Source organism: Mobula birostris, chromosome 6, assembly GCF_030028105.1.
Source record: "Mobula birostris isolate sMobBir1 chromosome 6, sMobBir1.hap1, whole genome shotgun sequence".
NCBI lineage: Eukaryota > Metazoa > Chordata > Chondrichthyes > Myliobatiformes > Myliobatidae > Mobula > Mobula birostris.
The window spans coordinates 39,083,670-39,105,474 of record NC_092375.1 but is presented as its reverse complement, the minus strand read 5'-3'; the positions used below and the strand labels follow the sequence as shown (position 1 = coordinate 39,105,474).

General features: G+C 40.5%; 1 protein-coding gene across 4 annotated transcripts in view; it reads right to left on the bottom strand.

Moving 5' to 3' along the window:
* LOC140198965 (POU domain, class 2, transcription factor 1-like) overlaps window positions 1-19,406 on the bottom strand; it is a 182,807-nt gene extending 163,401 nt beyond the window's left edge. For 3 of the 4 annotated variants that reach the window (XM_072260280.1, XM_072260284.1, XM_072260283.1), the window contains exon 1: window positions 19,353-19,393. In XM_072260280.1, the coding sequence (XP_072116381.1) occupies window positions 19,353-19,386 (34 nt within the window). In that variant the 5' untranslated portion in view covers window positions 19,387-19,393. Of the gene's footprint in view, window positions 1-19,352 lie in introns of all 4 variants that reach the window. The other variant, XM_072260282.1, reaches the window with a different exon arrangement.
* Between the last annotated feature and the right edge of the window lie 2,399 nt (window positions 19,407-21,805).

Sequence of the window (21,805 nt, the reverse complement as noted above, 5' to 3'; positions counted from 1 at the left end):
AAGGCGGGGGGAGTGGGACTAAATAGGAGGAAATGGATCAGCTCATGATAAAATGGCGGAGCAGACTCGATGGGCCGAATGGCCTACTTCTGCTCCTTTGTCTTATGGTATTTTTTGGCCAAAGCAAAAATCCTATAAAACTCTTATCCACCAGTTATGTCTTCAAGGATCAGTGCATATGCTCTGTAAGGTTCCAATGATCTTCCCCACATTTCAGCATCTTCTGATATACAGGTTTCCCCCACTATCCGAAAGTAGAGCGTTCCTATGAAACGGTTCGTAAGCCGAAATGGCATAAAGCGAAGAAGCAATTACCATTAATTTATATGGAAAAAAATTTTTGAGCGCTCCCAGACCCAAAAAATAACCTACCAAGTCATACCAAATAACATATAAAACCTAAAACAACCTAACATATAGTAAAAGCAGGAATGATATGATAAATACACAGCCTATATAAAATAGAAATAACGTATGTACAATGTAGTTTCACTTAGCAGAGGTCAGGAAGATTTAGCCAAAACCGATTTGTAGAGAGAAAAAAAAATTGGCACATACACGCATGCGCACACACCTGCCCGCGCAAAGCTTCACTGTCATGGTAGTCTTTCTTGAGGTAAACACAAGTTTAAAGTGGGCACCTTTTTTCGTAAGAGCGAAAATCCTCCTTGGATTTCTTTCAGTTAGCGAAAACAGGTACTAATGTAGATCTTTCGTAAAGCGAAGTGGCATAAAGCGAACTTTCGTAAAGTGGGGGACACCTGTAGTAGCATTTGCTCAGCTTGTTTTCCATCCCCAGATATATTACCTCATTTTTTTTTATACTCCTTGCCAGTCCTACTCCCCAGTTTTCTTCTTCATTATCAGTTACATGCTAACTTTTGTACCATACACAAGCCTTTAATAATGTCTGAACCCTATAGCATAAATATTTCCAAAAACTAAAGACTAATGTTGAACAATGCATTATATTTCATGCCACCGAATTACTTTGAACTCCTATATCTTAACTCCTTGCATCCCACAGATTTTTCACTTTTCCGTTGTCTACTAAATGAGAAACAGGGGCAGGAGCCACAGGTCAGTGTCCAGGTTGGAGTGCTCCACGGTTGAAGACCAGTAATCCCCAAACATCGAGTTCAGGTTGGCAGGCTTAACATAAGACGACCAGTGATGCCCAGGACCAAAGTCGGTGGGGCCCAGACGAGGGACGGTGAAACTCCCGTCAGCAAGTCCTGAGGTCAGAGGTCCATATGATCATCAAGTACTAGGATTGATATCCAGAGGTCAGTGAAGTCAAAACCTTGAAGCTTAGAAGTCGAAGACCAAAGCTGGCAAGTCTGAAGGTCAAGCCCAAAGGTCGAAGACTCAGGTCGGCTTGCCGGAGGTTGGAAGCCGGAAGCCCAATGTCTGCAGGTCTGGGCCAGGGACTGAAGGTACAGAGGCATTCTTTCCTGGGGTTGGAGGCCTGTCTATGTGGATGGGTAGGTGGGAGGGAAGGGGCATGTTTTGATATTGGTGCTGCTGCTGCTTCTGCTTGCGTAGTTCTGCTGGCCATTGTGGGCATGTTGTCAGTGCCAGAACGTGGCAACACTTACGGACAAATTACACATTTCACTATATGGGTGGACGTACAATGGGATTAATAAATCTGAAATCTTGATTTTTTTTATGGCAGATTCTCATTTTATTTGAAAAGGTAACTATTTTAATTGCATAATTCCTTCCAAAAGTTGATAGTCAGTGATGGCTGTCAAATTAAATGCAATTGTGGGATGAGAGGAATGCTCGAATAAAACGCAGTACAACTTCAAATAGACATCAACTGTATTTCACACATGGCTAATTTTTCTTGATATCAGCACAGCCTTCCTCCATCAGTATATCTGCATGCAAGGCAGCACTGATTAACAAAACTAAACAACATTCTCTGTAACATAATGGTTTCAAACACTAAGTAAATTATATAACATTTAACACTGTAGTTAATTTATTCATATTACTCAGCTGAAGAATGGAGTTGTCTAGTGAAGTTTTGAAAAGGAATCAAGTGCTGGCAAGTAAATCAGTCCAGTGGCTGGTCTATGAAGTAAGGATTCTGTGTAGCATTCCCTGCTTACCTTGGCAATGGTAGGCTTACTCCAACTCATGTGACCAGTTAAATTAATGCAAGAAAATATTGTGAAATCTCTGAAACATGGTAATAGATAAGCCTAGAAATCAAAAGGAGTTTCTCTCTCTTGGGTGAACGCTTTTCAGAGAAGCACATTTACATTCTTGACTTCTAGTGAAGCCTTTATTAAAAGATAGAAAGCAGAATCTTTGTTAAGCCCCTTCAAAAAGCACAAAAAGTGAATCACAATTCAATTTTGAATTGAGAACACTTAGCTCAATTTGTAAAAATCAAAAACATTATCCGATTCTGGAAAATTCAAATTAAAAAAATTACAGCACAAGTCCAAAACTATTTTTACATAGCTGGTTGAGATATGGTTCAAATCAATAGTCCATCTCTGCCCTCCTGGAGGTAGACATCATCTTGCATTTTTGTGGTGCATCTGCCACTTGTCATTCCAGGCATGCTCAAATGCTTTCTGCAACTTGCTGCAGCTTGGTGTGTACTTAGTGGCTGGTGATTCGAATAAAATAATGTGCACTCATTACGATAATCCCCAATTTGCAACATCCTTATAACTGTACTTTGCACCTTTTGAACCGCATCACTCTCTTTCCTATACTACTGATTGCTGGAACCACAGTTTAGCAAGTGTTGTAGACTGTTCCAGAAAAACCTTCATAAACTCCCTGTTCTATGCCTCAGCTATAAAATGAAAGCATCCTGCTTCCCTTTTTAGTAACCTCACCAACCCATACTGCTAACTTGAAGGATCTTAGAACATGAACTCAAGATCCCAATAATCATCCTCATCTCTCAATACCTTTATATCTACTATCTAGCCTCTGGCACCTGTACAAGTACATCCAGGATAACACAACACAAGCAGCACCTACACCAACATGACAGCTCCAAAGCACAAAACAAATATTCAAAGTAATAATAATAAACAAAGTTGTCAAAGAAGCAAACAAGAAAGATGCTGTTACCTACAAGTACCTATTGAAATAATTCACTGTAACATCTTCATCCCTTCCCTTTCAATCTTCCACACAGCTATCACTTGCAAGTCTCAGGGACCCGAAGTAATAGATCTGGAGAAAAGTTATATTAACAGTCACCAACTTCCAAGTTCACACAAAAAAATAAATACTCCACCCTGGGGGAAATGGCATTAACAAGGAGTCAAAATCTCTATGTATTCAAATAACAACTGCTGATAAACTCTTTAAATTGTCTTATGGCATTCCTATCATTCTTAAACTGTGGTATTGCTCACTAGTCACCGAGACATTTTTCAAGAGGTGGTGCATTCTGAGAAGTGCTGTCTAGCACAAACTTCACACCTGATTGAGTAATTATGCTATTTTGGGCCCGAGAACTATTAAAAAATTGAGCTTACTGTAATTTAATTCACTTTTAAACAATACTAATTGTTTTGAATAGACCAATGAACTTTATAAGTTGTAATAAACATTACTCAATCACTCTACAGTCCATATGATATACCCAACTCATCAAATAACAGTTTTTAATCCCCTAATCACAAGAAGAATATCATCCAGAGGGATAAAATACACAAGTTTCTGTTTCCTAAAGTCAATTATTAGGAGCTATTGATAAGGAATATAATTTTTCTTTTTGAAGATATTGTGGAGATTTTCCAAGCTGGTACATACCATGGACTTGGTAAATGAGAGTCAATGTGCAAAAGGGAGTTGTGCCCATGTTGCTAGTCAGCAAGGAGGTGTAATTAACGCACATAACATACATCAAAGTTGCTGGTGAACGCAGCAGGCCAGGCAGCATCTCTAGGAAGAGGTACAGTCGACGTTTCAGGCCAAGACCCTTCGTCAGGACTAACTGAAGGAAAAGTGAAGGTGTAATTAAGGCGTACACCTGATGCCTTGCAAGGATCACCCTCTTGAAACAATCATGCAATCTGCACATGGTTTCTCCAGTGTAGATGCTACATAGTGAATATTTCTATCAATTTCTGTTTTCGTGTCCTTTTTCAAAGTTTGCCAACATACCTTCACACTTAAAGTGTAGAAGTAGATATGATATTTGACTATAGAAATAGTATTTTTTTGTAAAAAAGAGCTTGGAACAAGTTTAATTGTCAGGTATCATCTCCAAGAACTCCTGGAAATCCCTAGTCCATACTACTCAAATTGGATCAACAGTGTTCAGCATGGCACTGGAGGCTTAAGTTAATGCAAAGGAACACCTGAAAGCCAAGCATGGAAATGAAAGGGGCTGTCTCAGAAGAAACCTTATCTAAGCATATCTTGATCTTGGACATCACTAACAAATCACCTCTCAAGTAGATTCTCCAATCTCACCAATTACCAAAACGCTTTCATCCCTCGAACCTTTCTAGCGAATCTTCTCTACACCTTCTCCAAGACCTTTGCAGTCTTCCAAAAAGATATTCCAGTTGCGGTCTAACAAATATTTTACACAAGGTTAACATCACCTCCCAAATTTAGTAGTTTGCAAATCCCCAAATCTCAATTCTTTATTAATCACTTTTTCAAGTCTTGGAACATTCCACTACTCCTGTACACACACACAATGTACCACATAATCCACTGACACTCCTTAATTTGTCAAATATATTTTGCACTTTGCCGTATTAACTTGCATCCATTACTTACGTTCCCTTTACAGCCTCATAATTAAGCACACTCCCAACTTTTATCAACTACAAGTTCTGCGCTTGTTCTCTAAATAATCCATTCCACATAATCAAAACATATATAAATGATATGTATATAAATAATAAAATCCTGTGGCACTATTAAAGAAACAACACTATCTGCCATCGTTCAAAATGAAAACATTTTTAACCATGACCCACTGCTGTCCACTTTAAGCCAACAGATTATCCAAGCCTGGGTGGGAAGATTTGAAGAACCAGCTGTTGCCTATGCAGCAGGTTTCCCCTCTCCAGGTCACTGATGTAGTCCAAGGGAAGGGCAAGCACCAACACAGCTTGGCACCAGTGTCATCACAAGAGGATGCCAGAGTGAAGTTGTAAACAACAAACTGCCTGAGGGACCACAGCTCAGGATTTCTTCCTCAGGGTTTACTCCCGAAGCCTTTCCCATGGGTGGGTACGGCCGCAAGGCAGCGGAGGTTTAAAATCAGAGCTTTAGGTGGGCCGCCATCCAAAGCTGATGAGCCCCACCTGCCGAACCACATTCACGACTTTAACATGTTAGGAAATACAAAGAATTTGAAGGTTTTGGTAATCATCTTTAATGTTACAAAGAGAATGAAGATTGCGAGGATGTAATTGTCAAAATCATTGTACAAAGCTGTTCATTATCTGCACTAGGTGTCCAAGCTGACTTTGTTCATTTGCAGTCAATCAAAAGAACATAACAGCAAATACTGGATGAATTCTTCTAGCAATAACTATTACATAGAACCATAGAAACCCTAGCACAATGCAGGCCCTTCAGCCCACAATGCTGTGCCAAACATGTACTTACTTTAGAAATTACATAGGGTTACCCACAGCTCTCTATTTTTCTAAACTCCATGTACCTATCCAGGAGTCTCTTAAAAGACCCTATCGTATCCGCCTCCACCACTGTTGCTGGTAGCCCATTCCATGTACTCACCACTCTCTGCATAAAAACCTTACCCCTGATATCTCCTCTGTACCTACTTCCAAGCACCTTAAAACTGTGCCCTCGCGTGTTAGCCATTTCAGCCCTGGGAAAAAGCCTCTGGTTATCCACACGATCAATGCCTCTCTTCACCTTATACACCTCTATCAGGTCACCTCTCATCCTCTGCCACTCCAAGGAGAAAAGGCAGAGTTCACTGAACCTATTCTCATAAGGCATGCTCCCTAATCCAGGCAACGTCCTTGTAAATCTCCTCTGCACCCTTTCTATAGTTTCCACATCCTTCCTGTAGTGAGGTGACCAGAAATGAGCACAGTACTCCAAGTGGGGTCTGACCAGGGTCCTACAGAGCTGTAACATTACCTCTCAGCTCTTAAATTCAATTCCATGGTTGATAAAGGCCAATGCACCGTATGCCTTCTTAACCACAGAGTCAACCTGATCCCAAGATCCCTCTGATCCTCCACACAACCAAGAGTCTTACCATTAATACTATATTCTATCATTATATTTGGCCTACCAAAATGAACCACCTCACACTTATCTGGGTTGAACTCCATCTGCCACTTCTCAGCCCAATTTTGCATCCTATCGATGTCCCACTGTAACCTCTGACAGCCCTCTACACTATCTACAACACCCCCAACCTTTGCGTCTTCAGCAAATTTACTAACCCATCCCTCCACTTCCTCATCCAGGTCATTTATAAATATCACAAAGAGAAGGGGTCCTAGAACAGATCCCTGAGGCACACCACTGGTCACTGACCTCTACAACCACTCTTTGCCTTCTGTGGGCAAGCCAATTCTGAATCCATAAAGCAAGGTCCCCTTGGATCCCATGCCTCCGTACTTTCTCAATAAGCCTTGCATGGGGCACCTCATCATACGCCTCAGCAAATCCAAGGCACTAAACTACTGGGCACCACTCAGACAGGCCAACTCATCCTCAACCCTCAGGACTGTATACTGGTCGGGGACAGTGCGCCAGTTCAGGGTCCTATAGTCCACACACTTCCCATTTTTCTTCCTAGCCACTACTATGGGGGACGCATTGGGGCTCCGGGGATCAGTAAAAGCCAACACAGGAGCCTGTGTCAGTGCCCTTTTCAGAGATTGGAAGTCTCCTCACATTGAGCATCCCACCTCAATCCAAAGGGCTCCGACAGGTTCAAGTATCCTCCTGCTCTCGGTCCCCCTTCCTTTTCTTCCCCACAGGTGGATAGCCACACAACAGCTGGTTCAATGGGTGACTCATTTTAGTGTATCCTTTCACGAATCACCGGTTATATCCACAGAACCCCAAAAACGAGTGCAGGGCGCTCACCTTCTGGGGTCTCGGCCAGCTGGTCACTGCGTCTATCTTAGCCAGATCAGTAGCCACTCCATCTCGCGAAATTATGTGTCCAACATAGCCAACCAACGGCTTACAGAACTGGCATTTATCCAGGGAAAGTTTCATCTAGCTCCTCCTCCCGTATCTCCTCACTTTCTTCCTCCGAGAGGGTGTGGAGGCCCCACGGCCCCGGCTCCCCCTCGACGTGGACTGTTGCTGGTAGTTCCAACGTCATGACTTCAGCATTCGTACGAACCAACACCCAGCTGGATTCCGCTTCTTTACTGAAAATCCAATCCTGGACGTCGGCCCCCACAAATGTAACGCTCAGCTAGATCGGCTCGTATTTATCTAGGGGAAACCCCATCCGCTGCCCAACCGTGTCTCCCGGTTACGTAGGGTGCTGTGCAATGCCACCTGATTCGGCCTCAAACATCAATCATCAGCCAGCACACAATGTACATTTTACAGATTACACTTTATAAATCTTACTAGGACTATGAGATTAATAGAGAAACAATATAAAAAGAAAAGAAAAAGGTGCCAGACTTGTCAAAGTTCAATTGCTTCGTGCACACAGTTGGAGCCCAAATACCAGGGACCTTCTTTCTTCACCCTGCAATCCATTCCGACCCCCTCGACTCGCAGCTCAGGACCACCCACAGTGATCGACCAGAGCGCTCCCAGCACGTCTGTCTTGCTCCCGGTCTCTCCTCCAAAAGCCCGCCAAAAACACCGTTTCCCAGCCATATGAGACAGAATATCACCCCAAAAAAAAAATAACATGGACACCCATTGGTTCATTTGTCCCCTTATCAAAAATATAACCTAAACAAGCTGCAGCGAGAGAACCTTCTCAGCATTTAACATAACAAAGAAGCCATTTTGATTAACATACGCAGTAACATAAAAGAAGAAATCCTTTACATCCATATACACTACATCTACTGCTCTACCTTCATCAATCACATCCTCAAAAAATTCAATCAGGCTCGGAAGGCATGACCTGCCTTTGACAAAGCCATACTGACCATTCCTAATCATATTATACCTCTCCAAATGTTCATAAATCCTGCCTCTCAGGATCCTTTCCATCAACTTACCAACCACTGAAGTAAGACTCACTGGTCTATAATTCCCTGTGCTATCTCCACTCCCTTTCTTGAATAATAGAACAACACCTGCAAACCTCCAATCCTCTGGAACCTCTCTCGTCCCCATTGATGATGCAAAGATCATTGCCAGAGTCTCAGCAATCTCCTCCCTTGCCTCCCACAGTAGTCTGGGATAATCTCGTCCTGTCCTGGAGTCTTATCCAACTTGATGCTTTCCAAAAGCTCCAGCACATCCTCTTTCTTAAATTCTATATGCTCAAGCTTTTCAATCTGCTGCAAGTCATCCCTACAATCGCCAAGATCCTTTCCCGTAGTGAATACTGAAGCAAAGTATTCATTAATTACCTCTGCTATCTCCTCCAGTTCCATACACACTTTTCCACTGTCACACTTGATTGGTCCTATTCTCTCATGTCTTATCCTCATGCTCTTTACATACTTGTAGAATGCCTTGGGAGTTTTCTTTAATCCTGCTCGCCAAGGTCCTTTCATGGTCCCTTCTGGCTCTCTTAATTTCATCCTTAAGCTCCTTTCTGCTAGCCTTATAATCTTCTACATCTCTATCATTACTCTATTATTTGAATCTTTCATAAGCTTTTATTTCTTCTTGACTAGATTTTCAACAGCCTTTGTACACCACGACTCCTGTACCCCCCCACCATCCTTTCCGCCTCATTGGAATGTACCTATGCAGAACGTCACTCAAATATCCCCTGAACATTTGCCACATTTCTGCCGTACATTTCCCTGAGTTCCCAATTTATGCTTCCAAGTTCTTGCCTAATAGCTTCCTATTTCTCCTTACTCTAATTAAATGTTTTCCTAACTTTTCTGTTCCTATCCCTCTCCAATGCTATGGTGAAGGAGATAGAATTGTGATCATTATGCCCAAAATGCTGTCCCGTCAAGAGACCTGACACCTGACCAGGTTCATTTCCCAATACCAGATCAAGTACAGCCTCTCCTCTTGTAGGCTTATCTACATATTGTGTCAGGAAACCTTCCTGAACACACCTAACAAACTCCACCCCATCTAAACCCCTTGCTCTAGGGAGATGCCATTCAATATTTGGAAAATTAAAATCTCCCACCACGACAACCATGTTATTATTACACCTTTCCGGAATGTATCTGCTCCTCTATGTCGTTGTTACTATTGGGTGGTCTGTAAAAAACACCCAGTAGAGTTATTGATCCCTTCCTGTTTCTAACTTCCACCCTCACAGACTCAGTAGACAATCCCTCCATGACTACCTCCTTTTCTGATCAGCAGTACCACACCCCCACTGCTTTTGCCTCCCTCCCTGAACTTTCTGAAACAACTAAAGCCTGGCACTCTAAGTAATCATTCCTGCCCCTGAGCCATCCAAATCTCTGTAATGACCACAACTTCATAGCTCCAAGTACAGATCAACGCTCTTCAGCTCATTCGCTTTGTTCATGATGCTTCTTGCATTAAAATAGACACATCTTAAACCATCGGTCTGAGCATATCCCTTCTCTATCACCTGCCTATCCTCCCTCTCACACTATCTCCAAGCTTTCTCTATTTGTGAAACCACCCCTTCCTCTGTCTCTTCAGTTCGGTTCCCACCCCACAGCAATTCCAGCTTGAACTCTCCTAAACAGCCTTAGCAAACCTCCCTGCCAGGATATTGCTGCCCCTCGGATTCAAGCGCAACCTGTCGTTTTTGTACAGGTCGTGCCTGCCCCAAAAGAGGTCCCAATGATCCAGAAATCGGAATCCCTGCCCCCTGCTCCAATCCCTCCCTCAGCCACGCATTTATCCTCCACCTCAATCTATCCTATACTCACTGTCACGTGGCACAGACAGTAATCCCGAGATTACTACCTTTGAGGTCCTGCTTCTCATCTTCCTTCGTAACTCCTTGTAGTCTGTTTTCAGGACCTCCTCCCTTTTCCATGTCGCTGGTACCAATATGTACCACAACCTCTGGTTGTTCACCTTCCAACTTCAGAATATCATGGGCACAATCAGAAACATCCTGGACCCTGGCATCTGAGAGGCAAATTACCATTCGTGTTTCTTTCCTGCATCCACAGAATTGCCTGTCTGACCCCCTAACTATAGAGTCCCCTATTACTGCTGCCTTCTTCCTTTCCCTACCCTTCTGAGCCACAGGGCCAGACTCTGTGCCAGAGGTGAGGCCACTGTTGCTTCCCCCAGGTAGGCTGTCCCCCCACCCCAACAGTACTCAAACCAGAATAGTTATTGTTAAGGGGGACAGCCATAGAGGTATTCTCTAGTATCTGACTCTTACCCTTCCCTCTCCTGACTGTTACCCACTTATCTGTCTCCCAAGGCCCCGGTGTGACTACTTGCCTCTAGCTCCTCTCTATCACCTCCTCACTTTCCACGACCAGATGAAGGTCATTGAGCTGCAGCTCCAGTTTCCTAACGCAGTCCCAAAGAAGCTGCATCTCGACACACCTGGCGCAAATGTGGCCGTCCGGAAGGCCGGGAGTCTAACGCTACATCCTAAATTGGAAGTAACACACACAAAATGCTGGTGGAACTCAGCAGATCAGGCAGCATCTATGGAAATGAAAGCGTAGTCAATGTCTTGGGCCGAGACCCTTCCTCAGTACTGGAATGGAAGGAGAAAGATGTCAGAATAAAAAGGTGGGAGGAAGGGAAGGAAGATAACCAGGTGATAGGTGAAACCAAGTGAAAAGGGTAGGAGAGAAAGGAATGTGATAGGAGAGGAAAGTGGACCATAGGAGAAAGGGAAGGAGGAGGGCACGAAGGGGAAAGTGATAGGCAGATGAGAAGAGGTAGGAGGCCAGAGTGAGGAACAGCGTAAGAGGGGAAGAGGAGGGAATTTTTTTTCACTGCAAGGAGAAATCGATATTCATGCAATCAGTTTGGAGGCCACCCAGATGGAATACCAGGTGCTGCTTTTCCACCCTAAGGGTGGCCTCATCATGGCACAAAAGGAGGCCATGGACCAACACGTCGGAATGGGAATCAGAATTAAAAGGTTTGGCTTTTGGCAGATAGAGCAGAGGTGCTCAACCAAGCAGTTCCCCAATTTACATCAGGTCTCACCAAAGTAGAGGAGGCCGCATCAGAAGCGCCGAACAAAATAGACAACCCTAGCAGATCCACAGGTGAAGTGTTGTCTCAGCTGAAAGGACTATTTGTGGCCCTGAATGGGCAGGTGTAGCACTTTGGCCACTTGTGGGGATAAGTGCCGGGAGGGAAATTAGTGGGGGAGAGACAAATGCGTAAGAGAATCAAAGAGGGAGCGATCCCTGCAGGAAGTGGAGAGAGGGGCAAGAGGTAAAGATATGTTTGGTGGTACAATCCCTTTGAAGGTGGCAGAAGTTGCAGAGAACGATGTGCTAGGAGGCTCATGGGGTGGTAGGTAAGTACAAGAGGAACTTTATCACTGCTAAGGCAGCAGGGAGATGGGGTGAGCACGGTTGTTCAGGAAATGGAGGCAATGCGGGTGAAGACAGCATCAATGGTGGAGAAAGGGAAACCCCATTATTTGAAGGAGGATACCCCTGATGTCCTGGAAGGGAAAGCCGTATCCTCGGAACAGACGCAGCAAGAAATGAAGGAACTGAGAAAAGGGAATAGCATTTTTATAGGAGACCGGGTGGGAAGAGGTATAGTCAAGTTGGACTTCCTAAATTATTCCATGTTACAGGTAACTTGCACAAGTTTGACCAAAATAATCACCTGTTTTTAAGTATTCAGAACAGCAGTGCTACAACTGTGCCTGTCCAATATCAATAAATGGCTGAATGTTATGGGGTTAATAATAGCAGCTTTATCTCGTGGGAAGAATCTTCTGTGTTTAAAATTTCTAAAAATCACATTGTACAAGTGTTTCTGCTGAAACTAACTCTGTCTTTCAATGGTGTATTTATATTTTCCTTTTTAATTCATTGGCCCTATATTCTGAAACAGTACCAACTTTCATTAAAAAATTAAGACAAAATAGTCAATTCTTTAACAAATTAAAAAAGGGGGCATGGTATCCAGGGAAACTTGGCTACGTGGATGCAGAATTGGCTTACCCATAGAATGCAGAAATTGGTAGCAGATGGAGCATATTCTCCCTGGAGATGGGTAAGAACTCATGCTTCACAGCAATCTGTTCTGGGACCCCCGTTCTTTTTTATTTTTATAAATGATTTGGATGAGAAAGTGAAAGGGTGGGTTAGTAAATCTGCAAATGACATAAAGGTTCGTGGTGTTGTGGATAGTGTAGAAGGCTGTTGTAGGTTACAAAGGGATATTGATAGGATTCAGAAATGGGCTAAGAAGTGGCAGACGGAGTTCAGTCCAGAAAAGATTCATCTTGTAAGGTAGAACTTTAATGTTAAGATTCTTAACAGTATGGAGAAACAGAGTCCATTGACCCTCAAAGCTGCAGTGCAAGTTGACAGGGTGGTTAAGGTGGCCTATGGGTGCGTTGGTCTTCATTAGTCAGGAGATTGAGTTCAAAGTAAATTTATTATTCAAGTACATATACATCACCATATACTACCCTGAGATTCATTTTCTTGTGGGCACTCAAATGCCATGAGGTAATGCTGCAGCTCTATAAACTCTGGTTAGCCCACATTTGGAGTATTGTGTTCAGTTCCGACTGTCTCATTATAGGAAGGCTGTGGAAGCTTTAGAGAGGGTGCAGAGGAGATACGTGAGGATACTGCCTGGATTAAAGACATATCTTATGAGGATAGGTTGAGTGAGCCAAGGCTTTTCTCTTTGGAGCATGGGAGAATGAGAGGTAACATAATTGAGCTGTACAAATTGCATAAGGGACACATAGATAGAGTTAATAACCAGAGACTTTTTCCCAGGGCAAAAATGGCTAATATGAAGGGGCATAACTTTAAAGTGTTTGGCTTAAAGTATAGGAGGGAATGTTAAAGATAGTTTTTTTTTCTTTGCAGAGTGCGCCCAGTGTGTGGAACGTGCTAGCGGGGTGGTGGTAGCGCCAGATACAGTAGGGACATTTGAGATTCTTAGATAGGCTCATGAATGAAAGAAAAATGGAGGGCTATATGTGAAGGATGTGTTAGGTTGATCTTAGACTAGGTGAAAGGGCCAGCACAACATTATGTTCAATCTTGATGATCCATCTGTGTGCATCTGCCTGTGAACATACATATGATCCAGTGGTCTCTCACATTCAATGATGTTAATTAGTTACTGTAAATTGGTCTTTACGTGTAGGTGAATGGCAGAAACTTAGATAGTTGATGGGACTCAGAGGAGAATAAAATGAGATTGTTTTCGTTCTGTGCTGCTTTTGTGCATACGCACATTTGCTCATTGAATATAAAATCCCTCTGCTGACTGTTGATTATTAACTCAAAACTCTGAGTGCCTGTTAATTTTCTTTTGATAATTTTTGGCAAAAGTTTCTCCACCAAGATTAAATGACTTCATTTGGTGCTTGGCATGTACTTTTATCACTCTGAACACAGTTGGCACATTTGCCATTATCTGGACATCTGATACTTCTCTTATATCCAAGGCAGACTGTAGGATTATGGAAAGCCCTTCAACAACCTTTACCCACAAGACTCTTGATTAAATTCCTTCCCAACCTAGTAAATTGTTTACTTCAAGCTCTGCTCGCTTTTCCAGTTCACTTCCGTATCAATTTTCACACCATCCATTATCTCTGCTACCTCTATTTCTGCTGAGATATTGGCAACATTTCCTTCCTTGGTTAGAAATCTATTTTAAGTCAGATATTGGCAAATGGAAGTGGTTGCAAAGGTATAAACGCAGGACTTTTGTGCATCCACTTTAAAACAAAAAAGTCAAGCTTAATGACCAACAAACAGTGCAACATCTGTCCACTTACACCACTCCACTGAACTGATGACTGAGTTTAACGGCAGAACACATTCAGACACCAGTTGGAAGTGGGATAGAGGTAGAAGGGAAAGGCACATGAAAACACTAACTCTTCATTCAAGGATCCATCGCACAAAAGTTAACTAAGTAATGTTGTGTTTTCAGTTAAGAATAAAAAAACTAAAATAACTGATGTTATTTTCAACTGCAACAAATTTAGTCTCTTAACATCATTTTAATGGTCATTGGGTTTTGCAATATACAAAAAAAATGACAAAAATCACTGGACAGAATACTAGCAAACATCTGATTTAGGTTAAAATTTTGTACCACATGATTTTAAACATCTTTTCAGGTGAAAACCTACATTGCAACAAACACCTAGCCTACCTCCTCAAACCACCACCTCCCACACAAAAAAGATGTAATTTTGCAGAAATGCAGAGTAGATTCTGCATTAATAGGTTCTACTAACAACTTCTTTAGGCCTGGGCCAATCAATGTTGACTAACAGTCTGTTCACTGTTCCAAACATGTGGTCCAGAGAGATTGGGAAAAATAACAAGCATGATGGATTGTCAGTGAAGGTTTTGGAAAGAGGAACTCAGCAAATCGCTGGAACTGCTTCTGGATCAGGACACCTACTGGGGCCATGTCTCCCTGAACCTGAATATGAAATAGAACAAAGCAATTCTCCTGCCTCACTAACCCTCCAGGCCAAAAATGTCAAGTGCCTTGCTTAAGATTGATTGGCTGATTCTTACAGGAGCAATAAACCACACTAAAGGTAACATAAAAAAAATTTTCATGAGGTATGAAACATTTTTGTGCAGTTAAAGCTGCTTTCTTGGACAACCAAACTGCTTAATAACTTTTGTGACTTACTGTTAATGAAAAAAGCATCTATAATTCTTTAAATGAGTCACCTTTACCCAATAAGTTACCCATGTGACTTGCGTAAAGTTTTGCATTGTGATAATTTTAGGAATAAGCAAACTACATATGAAATTAACAAACTTTACTCCTTAACTGCATTTCTTACAACTGACCCAGAGGTTTTTAATTCCCAGAATCTTTCTTTAAAAACCTATGAATTATAATTGATGAATTACACACAGGGTTAAGGAATCCCATTGGTGGCATCAGAGGATTGAAATTTGTAAGGGAGAGTATATCATTACTTAATACAATCTTTACTTTGAGTCAATGATTGGAGCTTTATTAGTTGATTCTTTTAAAGAAATCACTTGCTAAACAAAAGGTCAATGAAAATAATGACAATAAGACAGCATGGATTAGCCATGGACCAATAGCTTTACAGAAGTGCTAATTTATAGATGTAACATTCCATAGAATAACAGAACCAAAGTATACAGATGGGAGGGGGGGCAGTGAATGCAGTGTTTGGCACACTGGTCTTCATCAGTCAGGGCACTGAGTACAGCATTGGGAAGTTATGTTGCAGTTAGACAAGATGTTGGTGAGGCTCCTCTTGGAGTATTGTGTAAAGTTTTAGTCACCTTGATATTGGAAAGACATTATTAAACTAGAAAGAGTGTAGAAAAGATTTACCAAGATGCTACCTCGAGGAGAAGTTGAGTAGACTAGGATTTGATTCCCAAGAAAATTGAAAATTGAAAATTGAGGGATGACCTGATGGAGATCTACAAGATAATAAGGGGCAAAGACAAGGTGAAAGCTCAGTTTTGTTTTTGCATTCTAAAAACAAGACGGAATGGATTTCCGATCAGATGCAAAAGATTTTTAAAAAGTACATCAGCTGCAACTTCGTCACACCAAGGGTGATGCATTTTTAAATTAAGCTGTTAGAAATTGTGGTTGAGAGGCTTAGAGGGCTATGGGACAAATGGAGGTAGATGGGACTGACCTTCTGGGAACATAGGCAACATGGATGAGTTAGGCTGAAGGACCTGTTTCCATGCTGTATGACTCTCTAACTCACCTTTTTTCCTTTTCCACTCACAGTCTACTATAGAACTTGGTATAACTTGATATTGATTTCTCTTACGCTCACCCTACAACCATCAGGCTCCTGAACTGGCGTAGATAACTTCAATCATCTGAACTCACTGTATAATCTACAGACTCACTTTCAAGGACTTTTTCCAATTCATGTTCTCAGCATTATATTTTATTTGCACAATTTGTCTTATTTTGCACTTTGGTTGCTTGTCGCTCTTCATCTGTAGTCTCTTTTGTAAATTCTATTGTATTTCTTTTCACCCCTGCAGGAAAATTAATCTCAAGGTAGTACATGGTAACAAATATGTACTTTGATAATAAACTTACTTCAAATTTTCTGACTTCGAAGGACTGTACATCTGCATATATTCCAATAGAAAATTAAGACTGAAGCCAGTGGAAATAGGAACCGTGTTAGTATGAAAGGTTTGAACCAAGCTTTTAAACAAAGCTAAAATGAGCAATATAAAATTTAGTTGCACTTTTGTTCCAGACGGAAAATGTTTCAATTGCAGTTGCCAGATTACACAATAAAAATAAATCTCACTACCTTCCTAACTACACCAGTACACCCAAATCACACCTCCTGGAAGAGATACTCAGAAAGTAGATTTGCCCAAATAGTCTAAAATAGTAAAATCTTTTACAATAATAAATATAGAAAATATTTCTGACCATTTTCAATAAATATATTAAAATACATCAAATACTATTTATTTTTTATCTTAAGTGTTACAATTTACACTGATAAATTATTAATTGTTTAGAATAAAACAGGTAACTGAAGCAAATGCCTTGGATCAAATAACAAAAGAACAAAAAAAAACCTCCAAAACATTAAATTCAATGATCCATGCTGCAATTTTTGTAGGGGGTGTCGAGGAAAACAAGTTCTTGCTGCCTGCAGTTAAACCCACCCCAAGTATAGTAAATGCAGTAAACATCCCTGCTGATTACATCTACTCCTGCAAGTATCATTAATATTGTGTACATACTTAAATTACATCTTTAAAATAGCAAAACACAGAACTAAACCAGTGATTAAATTCATTTAATTGTCTGCCAGAAGTGAAATCAACCTAAAGCTACCCTATATAATTTTCCAACTGTTATAACCAAGTTATCAAGATCACTGATGTATCCATTCATCAATTTCTCTCCATACACATTAGATGCAGGAAAACCTACATTAGCTATTCAACTTCCACTTCCTCCTCCATCAAAGGTTTGGTTTCCCTCCATATGAATCAATCAAAACTCAAATATTAACCACCTCATACTTTCTAAACTTTAAATTATATATATTCACCCTCTCTTCAAACCAAGACTCATGGTAACATCTCCTATTTTATTCACAATACAGTGAATATAGGTTCCCATTAATCTCCACACTAACACTCAAACACAACCACTCTAGTGTTGAAACTAATCGCCCAAAAGGTTCATATGTTTCTACAAGCAAGAAGCGAATTAAATGAAAATATTACTTTCAACTCAAAAGAGTATCTATAAAATACACCAATCATAAAGACCCAAGCACATAAAATAGTGCTCTACTACTCTACAAGTTTCTTACTTATGACCATAGACAAAAGTAGTGGACGCCTCAAAACCATTAAAAGGGAGTAACATACACCTCAGGAAACATAGAAAAGTTGATTTACTCACAACCTTCTCAGTACAAATCAATGGGTTCTTTTCTTTTTTCAGTAAAATGGGCCAAAATATTCCACATGAAAAATATTTTTCATGTAAGGATTCCCATCATATCTCTATTAATCTTTTAAGTCTCAGTGCCCATTAGTACTATCAGTGTGCCATTAATACAGTTGACATTTCCTTAAAAAAGATGAAAGAGACACAAACTCTAATGGACCCCCTGCACAGAACATAAAGTGACCCAACATACATGCGTGAGAAATTTTGGAGCTAGAGGAAGAGATGCAACAATCTACACACATTTCACTAATACGAGTAAAATCATTAAAACACTAGAAAAAAATGGGATGCATTTTTATTGGAAATGACTGTGCTACAAAAAGTAGACTTGCAATTACATATACAATATCCTTTGAAACAGGCACCAGGTTCCAAGGAACAAGTTGTAAGACATGTCCAAAGTATGTTACTTTGCATATTTATTTCAGATTTTCATATATACTAAATAATCAAGGCACAGGCTAGCAGCAATATAAATACAGAAAAGTCTATTTGCAATTTCACCTGTGGAGTTTCAGCTTATACAAATTTATACCAACGTAATTTGAATAAAACTAACTTCATTGATTGTTAATATTTATTTCATATTTTAAAACATTCCAAAGACAATGCTTGAAATATTATTTGATTGCATTTAAAGATACTTTGTTTTTCATTTTGTTAGTCATTTTCATGTTTATAATCAAAAATGAAATGTACAATGTTAATGTAAAAATATTTTTAAAAGAACTTTACTAAAAATCGCAACTAACTGCTCATGTTGTTTACAAATCCGACACGTCTAAGATTACATCAAATTAGAAAAGCGTTAAAACAGACTGCTTCCATAAACACGGGGGTTACGCTTTGCAATCTGAACGCCTAAAACGGTTTAAAAAATAAAGTAAAACAATCAGTCAGGGCCTAGGCTGCTCATTAAAACCTCGAGGCAAATTTTAATAAACATCCCCGCTTGCATTCTCCATCACCTGAACTCAACAGCAACACGGGTGAAAGTAATGATCAAAGTCAATAATAAAAAAACACACACCAAACGTGGACGTCTTGTTATTAAATCTATTCAACTAAACATGAGGGGCGTTCCTGCGATTTAAAAACAAACCCTCTTCAGCGTATATTACACATTCAGATTTTGATCGCCCTCAAACAAGAATCGGATTTTTAAGATGTTCTCTTTCTTCAGCCGTTTCGGCGCTCCGTATCTGCCCGTCTCCACAAAACCCTCGGAAACATTTTCTATTATTTTATCCCCTTCAGCACTGCCGAGGCTAATATTTGATCCGAAATTAGCATAGAACGCTTTTGCATCGATAAAAAGACAGTAAGAAATGTAAAACTCCGCGCCTTGTTTTGCATATTTCTTTTAGTCAAACTGTCCTCCCATCTCTGTATTTCGCTTTCTCTTATTTTATTTTTTCCAAAAAAAAATTCTGGCGGAATGCGCTTCGTCGAAACGGCCGCTCTGGCTGTGTATTTCCCAGAAATAAATGCATTAAAGTTTTCTTTTTGCTCGCCCCGCAATCAAATACAGTAATAAGGCAAAATAAATTATGCTAAATTGAAATATGAATATGTAAAATTAGAGCCATTACCGGGCTTTTCATCTTTGGACGCTCCATCCGCCATTTTGAATATCAATTCACTTTACCCGCAATCCCTCGCGTTTCCAAGGCCCCGCGCTTCAGTAAAAATACCCCAAATCCTTCTCAAAACATCTAGTCACTAACTACCGGACAATTGAATTCATCACTGTGTTTTTAAAAACGTCACTTCAAATCTCATTTTAAAACAATTTATTTTTAATTTTTCAAGGCGCGTCTTTGTCGCGGCTTCGGTTACGTTCGACGGAAACGGACGGAGATTAACGATCCGATTTATTTTTTTTCCCTTTTGGTTTACTTGTAGCATGGAAATCTGGACATTTCGCTTTTTATGCTAATTTAGAGGCAATCTAACAGAAATTGATCGATATTTGTTGAAAGCACATCATTTCGTATTCTCCGGAAATTGCCGAATGGAGATCGGGCGCAGCCGCCTGACAGGCGACGGCTGGCTGCTTATTAACTGCATTCATTTGCTTGTATTGTATTCCGCTGTTTATTAAAATTGTTCGTAATCGATTTGCCACTGAGCACACAATGTGGCGGAAATGAATGGCAATTCATGAGCGAAATGAACAACATTTTTGTGAACTTTTTCTGCAGAAATTCTTTGAGGCAGTAAGGTTTCGGTGCTGCCGGTTGTTTTCGTGCTCAGTGATTTTTGTGATCAAGATTTTTATACTTAGTGGCAATGAATAGCAGTCAAAATTATAGAGGACTTTAAGCATTCAAATATAGAGCTTTTCATCTGAATAACATTCTGGATTTAGGTAAGAGTGCCCTCAATGTGAAGAGACCGTATTTTAGACGAATTTGCTAAAATCAGATCAAAATAATTACGGGGAAATAAAAGCAGATTAGCAGGAGATATAATGTGCTACAGAACAAGTGTATACACCTTGGTGGAACGAATTTACTTGAAAATTAAAAAAAAACAATGGTTGACAAAAGAATGAATTATTTAAAATGAAACAAAATATGTGTAAGTACTTTGAACCAGTTCCGATCTGGCAAGTGTGCTGAGGAGATATCGAGGGCAAAGGTGACAAACAAACAACAATTGTTACAAAGAATAATTTGGGGACATAAAAATTCAAGCTTCAGGGGTCTATAAAATGAACAAAAATATTTTTAAAACTTGCATATTTTAGGGTTATAGTTGTTTGTAATAGTAAAAATTTAGTCTTTAATTTGGGAAGGAAGTACAGGAGTCTTGGGTCCTACACTAACAGATTCAAGAACAGCTGTTACCCTTAATGGTTCAAATATAATTTTCTTTCAACCATACGCAAATATCTGTGAATACAGCCAAACGAAATAGCATTACCCTTCAAACATTTTAATGATTTCAGCACAAAAGTCAAAAGTTAGCAAACCAGTGATTTTGTAAGAAATGCTACCATTTCAGATGTTAATATATCGAAAGCAGATCCATCATCTAAAACTTGGGCATTTATCAGCAACATAATTGTATTTTACCACACATTCATAGCCTGGTAGATGTATTCACTGTCTGACAATAATCTTCAAACCAGAGAACTAATGCTAGTTTAATGAGGAGTTAGAATAGCATAAAAGAAATAGAGCCTGGCATATATAAGACCAGAATTAGGCCATTCAGCCCATCGAGTCTGCTCTGCCATTCCACCATGGCCGATCACAGATACCACTCAATCCCATACACCTATTTTCTCGTCATAGCCTTTGATGCCCTGACCAGTCAGGAAATTCAGCTTCCGCCTTAAATATGCCCATGGACTTGGCCTCCATCACAGTCTGTGGCAGAGCATTCCACAGATTCACTACTCACTGGCTAAAATAAATTCCTCCTTATCTCTATTCTAAAAGATCGCCCCCAAATTTAGAAGCTGTGCCCTCTAGTTATGGATACCCCCCACCGTAGGAAACATGCTCACCACATCCACCTTATCTAGTCCTTTAAACATTCAGTAGGTTTCAATGAGATCCCCCAGCATTCTTCTAAATTCCAGTGAGTACAGGCCCAAAGCTGCCAAACTCTATTCATATGTTAACCCCTTAATTCCCGGAATCACCCTTGTGAACCTCCTCTGGACTCCTTGTGCCTGACTAGTGTCTCATAAAGCCTCAGCATTATCTCCTTCGATTTGTATTCTATTCCCCATGAGATAAATGCCAACATTGCATTTGCCTTCTTTACCACAGACTCAACCGGTAAGTTAACCTTCTTGGAGTCTTGCACAAGTCCCTCTGCACCTCTGATGTTTGAACTTTCTCCCTATTTAGATAATAGTCCATACTGTTGTTCCTTTTACCAAAATGCATTATTATACATTTCCCAACGCTGTATTCCATCTGCCACATTTTTGCCCATTCTTCCAATTTGTCTAAGTCCTGCTACAATTGCGTTGCTTCCTCAGCATGACCTAACCCTCCACCCATCTTTGTGTCATCCACAAACTTTG